The sequence below is a fragment of the Marmota monax genome, unplaced genomic scaffold, assembly GCF_021218885.2.
Source record: "Marmota monax isolate L192 unplaced genomic scaffold, Marmota_monax_Labrador192_F-V1.1 WCK01_AAM20220418_F8-fsc00069, whole genome shotgun sequence".
Classification (NCBI taxonomy): Eukaryota; Metazoa; Chordata; class Mammalia; order Rodentia; family Sciuridae; genus Marmota; species Marmota monax.
Window position 1 is genome coordinate 8,290,626 of NW_026695243.1, and position 15,396 is coordinate 8,306,021.

A 15,396-nucleotide genomic window follows, 5' to 3' on the forward strand; every position below is an offset into this window, starting at 1 on the left:
AATTAGTACTCCTTCACAGTTATTGCAGAGAGAAAACTAGAAGTGTGAGAATTCTCCCTTTTATATTTTATCTCTAAATCTTTTACATTTTATTGCCAATTCTACCCTCATTAACATTCCCCTTTCTGTTCATGTGTCTTCTGCTTCCACTTGGTTCAGATTCCTTCTATCTCTTCTGGTAGAATTGCAGTAGTTTCCTAATTACAGTTACCTTCATTCATTCCACTCCCTCCCATCTTCCACATGGCCATCAGCAGGTCCTTCATCATCTTAAATCTGATCACGTTACTCTTCTGTTTAAGGTAGCATTACCATCTTCTGAGAAAACAAAGCAGAACAAATTTAAGACCCATTTTTCACCATGATCTGAGCCCTCTTAATCCCACCAACGTCATTTCTTGCTACTTTTCACTATACCTCTGAAGTTTTAATTGTAGCAAAATTCTGACTGTGCCTTTAACATACTTTGCAAGTTTCAAGCTTCTGAGCCTTTGCACATATTCTCTAAATGTTCTTCCTTTCTCTTACACTGGTGAGTTGATATTTTAAGATAAATTCAAGCATCTCCTCTGACCATCCTCCCTTTGTCCTATTCCTTACACTTTTTATGGCTCATGTTACCTTTATCGATAATTATTGGGAGCTCCTTAAGGATGGGCTTACTTTCTATTTGTCTTTAGGAGACTCAGGATTAGCATTGTTAAATAATTGAAGGAAATGTACTATGACAGAGTAAGGAAAGAAAGAAAACAGGATGCCCCCTAGGTTAGGCCTTTCTTCACCCTGTGGAGAAACAACACTTTACACAGGTACCTCCACATGTAAGCAAGGCCCCAACCTATGTGGTGCCAGGGGTGCCACTGTGAGCCAGTCAGTCCCAACATATACTGTCCATGATTGTGTAGGCATCATTGGACCTATACAAATAACAACTTTATAGCTACTGCAAATACAGTGTTCATTGTGTACTATATTAAGGACCATTGTGTACTATATTAAACATTTATTAACTCATTTTATCCTTGCAGGAATCTTTGACATAGGTATTAATATTATTTCATTTTTAGAGGAAACTGAAGACCCAATTACATAACTAGCAAATGGAGGAGCTGGGATTTTAACCTGGTGCCAGAGTCTGTGCTTTGAACCATTACAATCATCCTTCAGTCTGTGTGGCAAGGAGATTATGTGAATTGTCTTCCTTTCAGCAAACATCCCCCAGTGCTGAGAATGAGATCAATTCACCCAAGCCATATGATTTTGCCCAGTGCAGGAGACATAATTTGAGTACTGGGGAGGCAATTACAATGTCTGCTGTATACTTGTGAGAATCAGATGAGCTCATGAATTTGAAGACATGCATTAGAAATTATAAATCCCCACAAGTCTTATTTTTTGCCACCCAGAGTCCTAGCAGGATAGATTGATTGTGAAGATCTGCTGTTCATTCAGGAAAGCAGTCCCTTCTGTTACTTCTCCAGGGCCTTCCTTCTTAAGACCTCTGGCCCTTGAAAGTTCCACTCTGTTTTTTCTCCTTGTTTTGCCTTTTTCCCCACTCAATTCTATCCTGCTCATCTGTAGGTCTCTTGGGTCTCAGCCTACCTTTGTATTTACTGCATGACCCCCAAGCTCCAATAAGCAAGACCAGCCAGCTTGTGACCATTCATGAGCTAGTACAGCCCTGGAATTGGGAGTCAGGGGTGGAGGTTAACATGGTGAAAGCTGACACTCAGGCCTACATGGAGGACCTCCCAGAGAGCCTTCTTTACCTCCAAGTCCTAGCGTCTTTACCACCAAGCTACATCCCCAGCCTTTTTTATTTTTTATTTTGAGACAGGATCTTACTAAGTTGCTGAAATTGGCCTCAAACTTGTGAACCATTCTGCCTCAGACTCCCAGGTGACTGGGATTACAGGTGTGAGCCACGACATCCAGCCCCAGTGTCTCTTTCTTTATGGTCCTCCTTTGCATGCTTTGAAAGTCATTAACTCTTTTTTGTTTGTTTTGGGTACCCAGGATTGAACTCAGGGGCATTCAACCACTGAGCCACATCCCCAGTCCTAGTTTGTATTTGATTTAGAGACAGGGCCTCACTGAGTTGCTTAGTGCCTCCCCAAGGCTGAGGCTAGCTTTGAACTCACAATCCTCTTGCCTCAGCCTCCCTAGCCACTGAGATCATAGGCGTGTGGCACCATAGGCATTTGCCACTGCACCCAGCTAAAAGTGACCTTGGATAACTTATCAGTGACCTCGGGTAAGATTTCCACTCTGGGTCTATGTGTCCTTATGTATTTATTTGTTGATATTATTGTAGTACTGGAATTGAACTCAGAGCCTCATGCATGGTGGTCAGTCACTCAACCACTGAGCCACATCCCCAACCCTTTTTGAGAGAGGGTCTCACTTAATTGCCCAAACTAGTCTAAAACTTGTGAGCCTCCTGTCTCAGACTCCCAAGTACCTGGGATTACAGGTGTGCACCACCACACCTTGGCAGATTTCCTTACTTTTTTTTGGTACCAGGGATTGTACCCAGGGGCACATAACCACTGAGCCACATCCTTAGCCCTTTTTATATTTTATTTCGAGACAGGGTCTCACTAAGTTATTTAGGGCATTGCTAAATTGCTGAAGATGGCTTTGGCTTTGAACTCACGGTCCTCCTGCCTCAGCCTCTTGAGTTGCTGGAATTACAGGCATGCACTATTGCACTGGGCAGGTTTCCTTACTCTTAAACTGGGCACAGTGACACACACCTCTAATCCCAGCAACTCAGGAGGCTAAGACAGAAGGATCACAACCTTGAGGCCAGCCTTAGCAATTTAACAAGACCTTGCCTCAAAATAAAAAATAAAAAGGACTTGGAATGTAGTTCAGTGGTAAAGCATCTGTGGGTTCAAGTCCCTCTACCACAAAAAAAGAAAAATCATTTAATAAATTAATGTTGAAACTGGTGATAGATACCCAGAGTCTTACTATATTGTTTACTTTCCCTAATAGTTTCCATAACAAAACATTTTTGAGGACCAGAATAGGACCTTTTTAAAGTAATAGAACCCTTTACCTAATGAAAATCTTACAGAAAGTTTTATATGTAGATAAAATAAAGGTGGATCTCTTCAGGTTAAAGAAAAGCCAGACCCCCATCCCTATTGCTCCCCACCTCATACTCAGTCTTTCCCTAGGCACAAAATTTAGGGAACACAGTTTAATGAAAATCATTGGACCAGACTAAAGATTATTCTGGCACTTTTGCCTTTCTCTAGCTATATTGGCTTTGCACTGGCCATTAGCCTACATATCCTGTCCCAGAAATAGTAAGCCTAGGCCATTAATCATCTCTGCAGTCTTTGGAGAATTTGTTTGAATGGTTGCAGGAACAGGGATTGCTGCTAGTGATGCATTTCAGTGTCTGTCTCTGCTGAGTGTTTATTAATAATCTTGTTAATCCCCACTCTAGTTCCCGGATCTAGCTAACGCCTGTCGGATGTCCTTGGGGGACATTTTAAATTCTCCCTGATTTCTTGGAGCCAGACATTTCCTTTCTGATACTTCCATTCATGAATATTTTACATTTATTCTCCCTGATTATATCTCCATGTGATAGACCTGGTGCATTGAGTTTCTCAGGGAATGTATACAGGAAGCCCATAGTAGTGGGCTTTGTGCTTGCCACTTAAATGTGGCCCTCTATCATGGACACTGACTGATTGAGGAGAAGCTAAATGCTGGGCTTTGTGTGGGACCTCTAAGCTTAGGCCTTTGCCATCTGACTCATGGCCCAAAGGAGCTGTCAGTTCTCTTCAGAATCAGATAACACCAAGAACTTCCCAGAAGGCATTGGGAGCCACACGTGGGTCACTTTGACCAAAGTTGCTCACTAGTTTCCAAGTCCTCACCCCAGGACCTTTCCTTCCTGTGCAGTTCACCTCCAGTGCTATTACTAACACCTCCAACCTGAAAGAAGATGCTAAGGAACTTATCTGCACTGGGAAGTAAAAATTAACCTCAGAGAAAGAACAGCAATACCTAACACTCTCATGTGATCAATGGGGTAGAGGATTAAGGAGGAGATGCATGGATTGAAGGCCACAAATTTAGGAGTCTCTAGGGTAAAAATGTCAATCCAAACTATAGGAGGCATCAGGATTTATTTAGGAGAGAGAAGGCTGAGGATATGACCCTGAAGAGGAGACAAAGAGCAATAGGAGCACAAAGAAATGGTGGTTAAAGAGGCAAGAGGTGATCCAAGAGAGCACAGTATGCTGAAAGCCAGGGAAGAAAGCCATTTCCCAATAGAGGAAGTATGGGTAGCATGTGACAAATACTACAGAAAATCTGGAGGAATGTGACCAAGGAACTTGGAAATATACCAGAACTTATATCCCACTAGCACACTTATAGGATGTACCCTTTGAAAAGGTCTCCCTCTGGCTGCTTTGGAGGTGACCCTTCTTGTGGCCCAAGGGGAATACCAGAGCCCAGCTGTTGGGTCTCCACCTCTCCTACAGCTAAGAAGACATTGTGGTTGCAGAAAGGCATGTGAGGGGTGCTGGGGCTATAGCTCAGTGGTGGAGCGTGTGCCTCCCATGTAAGAGGCACTGAGTTCGATCCTCAACACCACATAAAAATTAATAAGTAAATAAAATAAAGGTATTTTGTCCATCTACAACTAAATATATATATATATATGAAAGAAAGAAAGGCATGTGAGGGTCACTAGGGACCTGTTTCTCCAAGGCTGTAGGGGCAGGTGCTATCTCTAAGGAGCCTCCCAGGGAGGCTGCTGAGCCTGGGAGGATGAAGATTGGAAGGGCTCACAGCCTGGGAAGTTGCCTGAGATGCAGGCACTGTAGCACCCCACCTTTCAGAACAAAGCCCCCTGTCTACCTCCCCCTCAACCACGACTAAGGGATAAGAGTCAGAGCAGAGGAGGGAGGCCCAAGTTCTGCCCTCAGGAACTTGCAAACAACCTTGGCAACATAGTCCAACCAGGACCTTATGCTCTGAATGGCCTGAGTAACACAAACAAGGCCAGGATTTCCATCACAAACATTCTAGACTTTTCCTTTATCCCTAGTGACAAGCATGTGTTTTTGACTACTGCCTCATTTTTAAAGGAACAGAGCCACTATATGTCATATAACATTCTATTTTAGTTAGCTTTTTCATCACTGTGACCAAAAGAACTGACAAAGGAGAGAAAGTTTATTTGGGGTTCACAGTTTCAGAGGTCTCAGTCTGTCGATAGCTGGCTCCATTGTTCTGGGCCTAAGGTGAGGCAGAACATCATGGCAGGAGGGGCATGGCAGAGGAAAGCAGCTCAGGGAATTGTACCAGGAAACAGAGAAAAAGGTAGCTCCTCTCTCCAGGGACAAAATATATACCCCAAAGGCACACCCCCAATGATCCACCTCCTCTAGCCACACCCTGCCTGCCTATGGTTACCATCCAGTAATCCTTATCAGGGGATTAATGCACTGATTAAGTTAAGACTCTCAAAACCTAATCATTTCACCTCTGAATGTTCTTGCATTGACTTACACATGAGATTTTGGGGAATTCCTGATATCTAACCCATAACACTTTCCCTTACTGAGTCACTAGCAGCCACACAAATCCCTGAGCCTGATCTGGTGGAGCCAGTCTTAGAGCATTCTATCTTCTGTCTATTTTCTGCATCTTCAAAGGCAGAATAGGCAGCAGCCTTGGATCCCCTCTGCAGTCCTTATACCTTAGGCTTCCATTCTGTTGTCCCTTGTAAAAATGTAAAAATGTAAAAATGCGTGGGATGGTAGCATCCATCTCAAGAATTGGTCATCAGCTTCTCAGGGAAAATATGGATAACTCCAGTCCCTTCCAACTGGCTGAGGAAGGGGAGGCCAGGGTCCTGAATCTTGTAGCAAAGGATTGTATTTTGAAGGGGTGGCTAGGCTAGATAAGTACTCTGGTCAACCCAGGGCCTACCACAGGGGTGGAGGCTATGAGGATGGTGTCAAGGGAGATTGAGAAGGTTGCACATCCTGGACAACACACAAAATTGCATGCTCTCCTACCTTCCTTGTCATCTATAGCAGCAAGTGTTTTGCACTCTGGACAGCACAAAACAAACTATATACCTGCTAATTTGTCATTGTTTGTCTTCTTGCCTACGATGTACAGCCAACCTTTCAGATTCTCTCAGGAGACACTCCTTGGGACCCATCTGAGAACTGATTTGTTTGTTTGTTTGTTTGTTTGTTTGTTTGTTTGTTTTTGTCCAATTGCTTAAGGATTGTAATCTGGCTTGACTTGGCCAGTTAGTTCTCTAGATTCTGCAAAGGACCTTATTTAGCATTAAGAGAAATGGAAGAAGAAGGCCCACCTCAGGGAGAACCATCTCTGATGTTGATCCATACTTAAGTCCCCAGGAACTAGCAAGATCTTTCCTAACAAGTACACAAGAAGGCCTGAGTGAGGAGTAGGGCAACAAGTATGAAGGTTTGGAGAGGAGGTCCTGAGGGTTTAAGGAAATCGTATTGAGCTGGGCATGGTGGCACATACCTATAATCCCAGCAACTTGGGAGGCTGGGGCAGGAGAACTGCAAGTTAAAGGCCAGCCTCAGCAATTTATCAAGACACTGTCTCAGTGTAAAAAGTAAAAAGGGCTGAAGAAGTGATGCAGTGGTTAAGCACCCATGGGTTCAATCCCTGGGAACAAAAAAATAGCAGAATCATGGTGGGCTTTCTGGAGGAGCCTGGATCTCACAGAACTTTGGAGATATACATTAAATGGTGTTAGTGGGACCAAGATCCTTGGCTCTTCTGTCCAGGATTACATTTTTGTCCCATGGTAGGTGAGTCTGCCCCTCCGTCTCTTTTTTTTTTTTTTTTTTTTTAAACAACTGATATTTTATTTTTTCTTATATTTATTTATTTTTTTTAGTTCTCGGTGGACACAACATCTTTGTTTGTATGTGGTGCTGAGGATCGAACCCGGGCCGCACGCATGACAGGCGAGCGCGCTACCGCTTGAGCCACATCCCCAGCCCCATGCCCCTCCGTCTCTTAATGTTCAGCCTGCTGCCCAGGACAAACACTCCCAGAAGCCTGGAGGACAGTTGGAAAGGCTTGCTTCAGGGCCAAGAGCAGCCCCCTCTGTGCTCACTTGCTAACAACTCTCTGTCTCTCTGCTTTCTCCTCACAGGACCCAGCCGCCGCCTCCATCTCAGACGGAGACTGTGATGCCCGGGAGGGTGAGTCAGTAGCCATGAATTACAAACCATCCCCGCTCCAAGTGAAGCTGGGTGAGTGTGTCCTGGGGGTGAGGGAGATGTGGGACATGAACAAGGTCCTCTGGGCTGGGTCTACAGTGAGGTACTACAAATAAAGCAACTCAGGCTAGTGATTACAACATGCCAGCCAGCATAGTGGCTTGCATGTTGTAATCACTAGCCTGAGTTGCTTATCTCCTGCAAGGCTAAGAAGGCAGTTACAGTTCTCTACAGAATCCTGAAATTCCAGGAGGCATCTCTGAGGCCAAGAAGGCTCCAGGAGTTCTAGGAGATAGCCTCAGGGGTAAAAGCATGATACCACAGGGAGAGGACTTAGAAGTCCCATCAAACACTGGATTCAGGTAAGAGGAAGCTGACTTAGAGGTGGGCTGTCAGTTCTGTCCGAGGGATAGAAAAGAATGTGAGTTCCAAAGCCTAGCAGATGAGCCCTTCTCCCCAGTCCAACCTTATCCCACCTGGAGGTCTCAGGACTTTATTGATTCCCATCTCGAGAAACAGTCCCTTATTTCCTTAGTAACCTAAATATCTCCACCTTTCCAGATATCTCATCACCTTTCCCTTGAAGGTTTATTTCATGTCCACTCAATGTTAGATTACTATACAATGACTCCTTTGAAGTCATCTGGCTCCCCACCACCACCCACAGCTCCTGCAGGTGCAGTTCATGCCTCACCCTATGCTAACTACTGGCCCTTCTCCCTTTAGGGACCAAAGTTTCACTGACCTCAGACTGATGTAGGTAATAGACTTTTACTAATTACAGCACAGTACACACAGAGAAGAGCTTGCAAATATAAGTCATCACTATCCTTCAAATTCCTCTGCCATCCCAGCCATCCTCCCAGCCATCTTTCTCCTCAGATTCCAACTTCTCACCAATAGTGGGCCATTCCTCAGTCCTAAGAGCCCCTTCCCATCCCTTCACAAACCTTCTTCCTCACATCTGCCAAGACTCCTTTATTTTATTTTTCAGAAATAAATTTATTATTTTTTCTGTGCTGGAGATTAAAGCCAGAGTTTCATGTGTACTAGGCAAACACTCTACCACTAAGCCACACCCCAGCCCCAGAGTTCTGTTCTTTTAATTTACATTTTTGTTTTGTTTTGTCTTTCTTTTACTTTGTTTTTCTCCTTCCAGACCACATCCAGGGAGCCCCTTGAGCTAATTTCCTGAACAGGAGAGCATTTTTCTCAGTGGAATTATTCATCTTCCTAGGACATAATACTAAAATTGCAGCCATTTTTGTTTGTTATTGTTTAATTTGTTGTATTTTAATGAGAATAAGTTCTCCTCTACTCTCACCCATCAGTTTCTCTTCTCCAGAGGTAATCATTCTTCCCTCCCCCTCAAGAGGTAATCATTCTGAGGGTTTTTTTTTTTTTAAATTTGTATAGTTTTATTTTGTATTTTAACAGAAATGGTATCACATTGTACACACTTTCTGAAAGTTATTCTCCTCCCCTCCACATAAAAAAGTCTTCCCCTTTGAACATCAGTATATAGTAAAAATTTTATTATTTTAAATGATTGCATAATAGTCCATAGTTTGGTTTTTGCTAGTTTGTTGTTTGCATTTTTCCACTCTTTCCAACAATATTATCATTCTTTAAAATAACGTTTTGTTTTCTCTCTGTTACATTACCACTAAAGCTTCTCATGAAAATTCACAACTTTTGCCAGTTGCACTAAGGAAAATCACCACCAGGAACTATTAGGCAAATTGCACCCCCTAGAGGCATGGATGGTTATGGCAGATGCTGTCTGCTGAAAGAGGCTGGGGAAAAGCGAAAGGAGCCAGACATGCAGTGGTGAAAAAAAAAAAAAAAAGTCAGAGAATATAAAATGAGAAATTTAGAGACATGGAGGTTAGGGGATATTTTAAAGTGAATCACAGCCAGGCCTGGCAACTTGAAAGGCTAAGGCAGGAGGATTACAAGTTCAAGGCCAGCCTCAGTAACTTAGGAGGCCCTAAGCAACTTAGTACCCTGTCTCCAAATTTAAAAAAAAAAAAAAAAAAAAATTTTTTTAAAGGGCTAAGAATGTACTTGGTGGTAAAGCTCCCCTATGCCCATTCCCCAACATCATAAATAAAGTGAAGTAGCTATAAAGACCCATCCATTCTTACACTCTGGAGCATGCAGTTATTTTATGAGACAACTTCCCCTAGTGTCTTTTTCACTAAACAGGCAGTTTTCCTAAATCTAGACTTTACTTGAGATGAGTAGAAAAGAGTAGACAGGCTTTTCCAGGACCAGGCGGCTAGCTACTAATGGTAACATTTATCATATACCAAGCAGTGGGTCACCTGATGGCCAGCCCCATGAGCCTGGTAAGCTCTGAACCCTAAGAGAACTCAGAGACTGGTAGGAGTCAGGAGCATTGCTTAGGCAGTATAGCAAAATGGGCTCCCTTAGCCTCTACCCTGCCTGCCCTTTTCTGTTTCTTCCACTCTAAAACCTTCAGTGGCTCCCTTTTTCTTTCTGCATTAATTCCAAACTCTTCAATGTAACATTCAAGGCTTTCATGTTCTGAGTTTGTAAACAGAGGGAGTCTCTAGCTTCTTAGCACAAGACTTGACACATGATTAGTAACTCCAATGTTAGGAGTTTTTCAATAAGTGGCTCCTTTCCCAACCTTACCTCTCTCCCTCTTCACCCTTCTAGATCTATCCAGATGCATACTTAAGTTCTCTTCTAAATGCATTTTTGTATATGATTCCCTCCTTCCTAGAGTGCCCTTCTTTGTCCAACTCATAATGTCACCCACAGGCAGCCCTCCCTGATTGCTCCATCCTGTGATCATCTCTTTCTCTCCAGCTTTTCCTTGGCATCAAGCACACATTGACTACCCAATATGGGAGCTGTGGCTCCTTCAAGGCAAGGCTCAGCCTTCTCCTTTTGCCTCCTACTATCTACCTCAAGTTATGCAGGGACAAGTACCATCTCTACTGAGTAGCAGAAGCCTGGAGTTAGGATTCCTACCTCAGTTCGTAGAGGACCAAGGGGTTTCACAATGGAGGCAGGGCCCTGGCTGCCCCAAGTGGTAAAATAGGGTTACCTGGGGCAGGACACAGCTTCCTTCCCATATTCCCTTGCAGAGAAGCAGCGGGAGCTGGCCCGGAAGGGCTCTCTGAAGAATGGCAGCATGGGCAGCCCTGTCAACCAACAACCCAAGAAGAACAATGTCATGGCCCGGACGAGGTAGAGACCTCTCTACCCCAGCTGGACCCTGCCAGCCAGCACATATCTCTGCTGGTCCTGAGTCTCTTCCTCTTTCCTCTGTCCTAGGGTGGGGTCCAAGGCAGGGAGGGAGGGAGGGAAGAGGGAAGGGAGGGAGTGAATGAAACAAGGCTCAGCCCAGTCCCCTGCCAGGTTTGTGTTCCAGTCTCCATTCCAACTCCAAATTTTTCACCCAGGCTGGTCGTCCCCAATAAAGGCTACTCCTCGCTTGACCAGAGCCCAGATGAGAAGCCACTGGTAGCTCTAGACACGGACAGGTGTGTACACGGTCTGGGGACAGCCAGGCAAGCCATATGAACCTGTGTGAGCACATACAGGTCACACCTGCTATATTGCTAGAATTGATGTATTCCTCAATTAGGAGCTCTGCAAGGGTGAATTCCTCAGGGAATGTAATTTTTTAGAAGAAAGAGGGTGGGCAGAGAGAGAGGAAAGGAGGACCAGCACAGTGTTCTGCTATCCTGGAACAGCCCTGTTGTTGAATCTGGGAAGTAGGATGGATGCTTAATGCCCCACTCTTTGTAAGGAAAGAGCCCTACTCCTCAGAAAACATCTGGCTAGACCTAGAGTTTGGGAAAATCCAACAAGTGGGGTTGATTTGAGCCTAATGGGGGCAGGAGGTGGGGATAGGGATGCAGTGAAGGGAGTAGCAGTTCTGTTTGGAAGAAATAACTTATTTCTAAATAATTTATTTAGAAAGGTGGGGCTGGGGAATCTTCATTTTAAAACCTGAATTTACACAGCATGCATAGATTTTATTTAGAACTTGACATTTGGTGTCATGGGGCTGGGTGTTGTATTGACCAATGGAAGCAGGGGTGCAGGGAGTTTTCTATTTAATTTCCTGGAATCATTTCTTCTCTGCCCTCTCTTCTCCACGGCTAGCGATGATGACTTTGACATGTCCAGATACTCCTCATCTGGCTACTCCTCTGCTGAGGTGAGGCCCCACCCCTTGCCGCCCTAGACACACCTGAGCAGGACCACCTCTATCAAGCAGCCCAGGGTGAGGCCAAAGCCAAAGCACCTGGAGAAGAGGAATAGGCACAGCTGGGCAGAGCCCTGTGGGGACAGAGCTCCATGTGGAGCTGGGGCTAGATGGGAAAGCATATGAATCATTAGCTTCAACTGCAGGAAGCCTATGGTTAGGGGCCAGGGTTATTGGAGCAGGGCTCTTAAATAGAATGGAGTGTGAAATATATGGGACACCTTATAGAAGTAGACCTGAAATTGGGCAAAACCCTAACAGAAGAACAACTAGATGTGAGCAGTAGTCTTTGGAGTGGGTAGGGATCTGTAGAGATGTGTGGAAAATGTGCACTGAAGAAAGTGAGGCCAGAGTTGGGGTGGGGTCTATAAAGGGAAGTGCCTGGACTTTTGGAGAGGCCTGGGATGGGTTGGGTGGTTGCAGTGGAGTGACTGCCCTAGTGGGTGCAGGGCCTTCCCACCGACCAGAGCCTGACCTCCCTCCCCTTTGCCTACAGCAGATCAACCAAGATTTGAACATCCAGCTGCTGAAGGATGGCTATCGATTAGATGAGATCCCCGACGACGAAGACCTAGACCTCATCCCCCCCAAGTCCGTGAACCCCACCTGCATGTGCTGCCAGGCCACATCCTCCACCGCCTGCCACATTCAGTAGCGGGCGGGGCCGCTGCGGCTGCAAGGGGAGGCGCCAACACGGGCCAGGTTGGACCAGGCAGGGGCTGATCCCTCCCTAGCTCGTCCTCGTGCCCCTGGCCCTACACTCCTTACAGCCGCCAACCTCGTAACAGTCATTGCTTCCTCCTATGGTAGGACGTGTACCTCTGTGTGTTCATGGAGCCGGAGAAACCAAAACCGGGTCTCTCTCTACCCCAGGGGCTGAAGAGGGGTGGGGGTTTCTTGTTCAGTTGCTTAAGGGACCTCCCCCAGCACCCTGTTCCCCTCTCCAAAGCCACAGTCTGGAGGTGGGGAGACCTGGAAGGCAGGGAGGCCAGCAGTATGAGCTGGGAGAGGGATCACAAAGCCAGGGCTTGACCCCACCTCAGCAAAGCCATGAATCCCCCAGACCCAGACTGACCAGCAAACAGGTTGGAAGAAAGAAAGGCCTAAGGCAATGGGGGTGGGTCCCAGAACCTGGGAGCCCTCTCTATATGACTCCTGTCAGCCAGTGTACCTTGTTGTGTTTTCCCTTCTTCTCTAGATGGGAAGTCTGATAAAGTTGTCCAAGGAGATATTGTCCCCCTCTCATCAGATCACTGCCTTCTTTTGCCTCTTCCTCCCATTCTCCCCTTTCCTTTTTCTCCAGGCGTGGTATGACCTGTCCTCATGCCCCTAACCAATACATCTATCTCTCTGCCTTCCCTCTTCCCTTCACCAATAACACTGGTCTCAGGTTGGAAGCAGGGTAAGGCTGGCCTCCAGTCCCCATTCCCAACCCACCCCAGCCCAAGGTCTGAGAGTCTGGTTCCCAGTAAAACTCTTCAAGGAGCAAGCTTAGGAGGATATAGCAGCTGAGCAGCTGCATGTACATGGTAGGGAGCGCTTGGCAGAATGTGTGTGTGCACGCATCTCATGTAGGACCTGCCTCTCCAGGATTCTGTTCCTGTCATATATGTAGTGTCCACAGTGGGGAAGTGACTGATTTTTTTTACAATGTGGGAGCCTGCTCAGCCATGCAGTTGACTTGAGACTCTGGCCTGGGTATCAAAAGCCTGGGTTCTGACACTCTCTTCATGTACTGTCTTACAGCAAGCCACATGTTTTCTCTGGGCTTCATTTTCCCCAAATGAAAAATAAAAAGCAGCTGCAATTATTCTTAAGGTTCCTTCACACCTGAAGGAATTTTTTCATAGGAATTTCTGTGGAAGAGTATGAGGAGATTTCTGTGTGTCTTTGAGTGCACCCAGGGGGGCCTCCCTAAGTGTGTCTCTGCAGAAAGGGGAAGTATATGTGAATCTGTTTGGAAAGAAGTGTGTGTGTGTGTGTGTGTGTGTGTGTGAGAGAGAGAGAGAGAGAGAGAGAGAGAGAGAGAGAGAGAGAGAGATTGTGTATGTGCATGGAGGTGTTTATTGAGAGAGAGAGAGAGAGATTGTGTATGTGCATGGAGGTGTTTATTGAGAGAGAGAGAGAGAGAGAGATTGTGTATGTGCATGGAGGTGTTTATTTTGTAACTATTTGGGATGTCTGGGGATCAGAATGTGTATTGCTGCTTTTGCTGCTATTGCTGGGTTGGAGGCTGGGGGCAGGACAGCTGAGGATGAAGATCAAGAGAAAGGAGGTTGGGGCTGGGGATGTCGCTCAGGGGTAGAGTGCTTGCCTAGCAGGCATGAGGCCCTGGGTTTAATCCTCAGCTCTGCCAAAAAAGAAAAAAAAAAGGAGAGAGAATGACAGTGAGAGAGAGAGAAGGAGGGAGGGAGGGAGGGAGACAGAAAGAAAGAGAGAAAGAAAGAAAAAGGAGAGAAGGAGGTGAACAGGGCTCTCCCTTGGGCTGGGCAATATGAACCTGCTCCCATGCAAAGAAAAATGAAAGCACAGATGGCCTCAGACTGCTTGGACCTAGGCCCCACAAATTTCCCACAGGTTCAAGGAGTACTTTTCCCTGTGCTCTTGTGCTGACATATGACACCCCACACATGCTGGTGTATCCACTGTCATGGATACCACTCACATGCTGCCCTCTGGACAATAGTCCTGGGACGTGGGAACTGGAAGGGGCAGATGGTGAGAGGAAAGAGTGAGGCTGCTGGCTTAGGAAGGGTAGCATCTCTCTCTGCATCACACCCAGGAGCTGCCAGGTTCAAAGTGTTGGGGTGCAACTCTATGCTCTCCTCTCCTCCAATCTACCCTTATGTCCTCTAGTTATATAATGAGGAAATGCCAAAGGGAGGACAGAATAGGGATTTGTAAGGCCCACAAAGCCCACATTGGCCCCCATCTCAAGCTCTTCTCCCACCCTGATCAGCATCCCTGCTCCCTGTCATCTAGGATCCAGAGCCAGGCCTCCCACTACCACCATCCTGGGCTCCTTACTCACCTTTCTAGAACATGGGTACCTCCTCTTTTATAGACTGCTGCCTTTGCTGCTGACTTACTGTGTGACTCTGGCCCATTGTTCAATCTCTGTGGCCCTGAGGAAAGCTCCCTCCCCACAGGACATACTACTTTTCTGGCAGGCAAGGACTTCCAACTGAGGCAGTGTACATGTGGCAGGGAGAGATAGGAAGCTGGCAGCCAGCAGCTTCTACATCTAAGGAGAATGCATGGTTCCCTCCTTCCCTGTCTGGGAGGTTGAAGGGGAAGAACCAAGGCCTTAGCTTGCCCCTGCCTCCTGCCCCCTTGTAGATACTGCCTTAACACTCCCCCTACCCTTGGCTGTGGCTTTCACCCAGCCAGGTTTCTCCGCGCTCACTAATTTATTTCCAGGAAGGTGTGTGGAAGACATGAGCCGTGTATAATATTTTTTTTAACATTTCCATTGCAGTATTGACCATCATCCTTGGTTGTGTATCGTGTAACACAAATAATGATATTAAAAGCATCAAACAAGCCAGCCTCAGCTCCCTACCTGGGGTGTGGGCTAGGGGCAAGTGGGCTGGGAAGGGACAAGAACTGACCCTCTGGATGCACATGTCATTCTACCTCCACTTGTGGGTTCCTGGGAGTACCACTGACCTGCTGTGTGACCCTAGGTGAGTCACGAACCCTCAGAACCTCTATTTCTGTCCAACAAAAGAGACTGGCCTAAAAGGTCTCCAGGGGCTCTCTGAACTTTTGGAAATTATACTCTTTTGAGGGGCTCTAGGCAGGAAGGGGCTGGGAGTGGGGAGGAAATTAGACTCTCCCCAGGGAGGGGACTGGGTCAAGTGATATCATAATGGGCAGTGCCCATCCTGGAGA

The 15,396-nt window shown here is 46.1% G+C and overlaps 1 protein-coding gene across 8 annotated transcripts in view; it reads left to right on the top strand.

Moving 5' to 3' along the window:
• Positions 1-15,049, top strand: part of Fam219a (family with sequence similarity 219 member A) — a 57,688-nt gene extending 42,639 nt beyond the window's left edge. For 2 of the 8 annotated variants that reach the window (XM_046457361.2, XM_046457357.2), the window contains exons 2-6: positions 7,187-7,286; positions 10,373-10,475; positions 10,691-10,771; positions 11,400-11,454; positions 11,999-15,049. In XM_046457361.2, coding sequence (XP_046313317.1) covers positions 7,187-7,286; positions 10,373-10,475; positions 10,691-10,771; positions 11,400-11,454; positions 11,999-12,157 — 498 coding nt within the window. In that variant the 3' untranslated portion in view covers positions 12,158-15,049. The remainder of the gene's footprint in view (positions 1-7,186; positions 7,287-10,372; positions 10,476-10,690; positions 10,772-11,399; positions 11,455-11,998) is intronic. The other 6 variants (XM_046457364.2, XM_046457362.2, XR_009226422.1 and 3 more) reach the window with 5 other exon arrangements.
• The last annotated feature ends 347 nt before the right edge of the window (positions 15,050-15,396 follow it).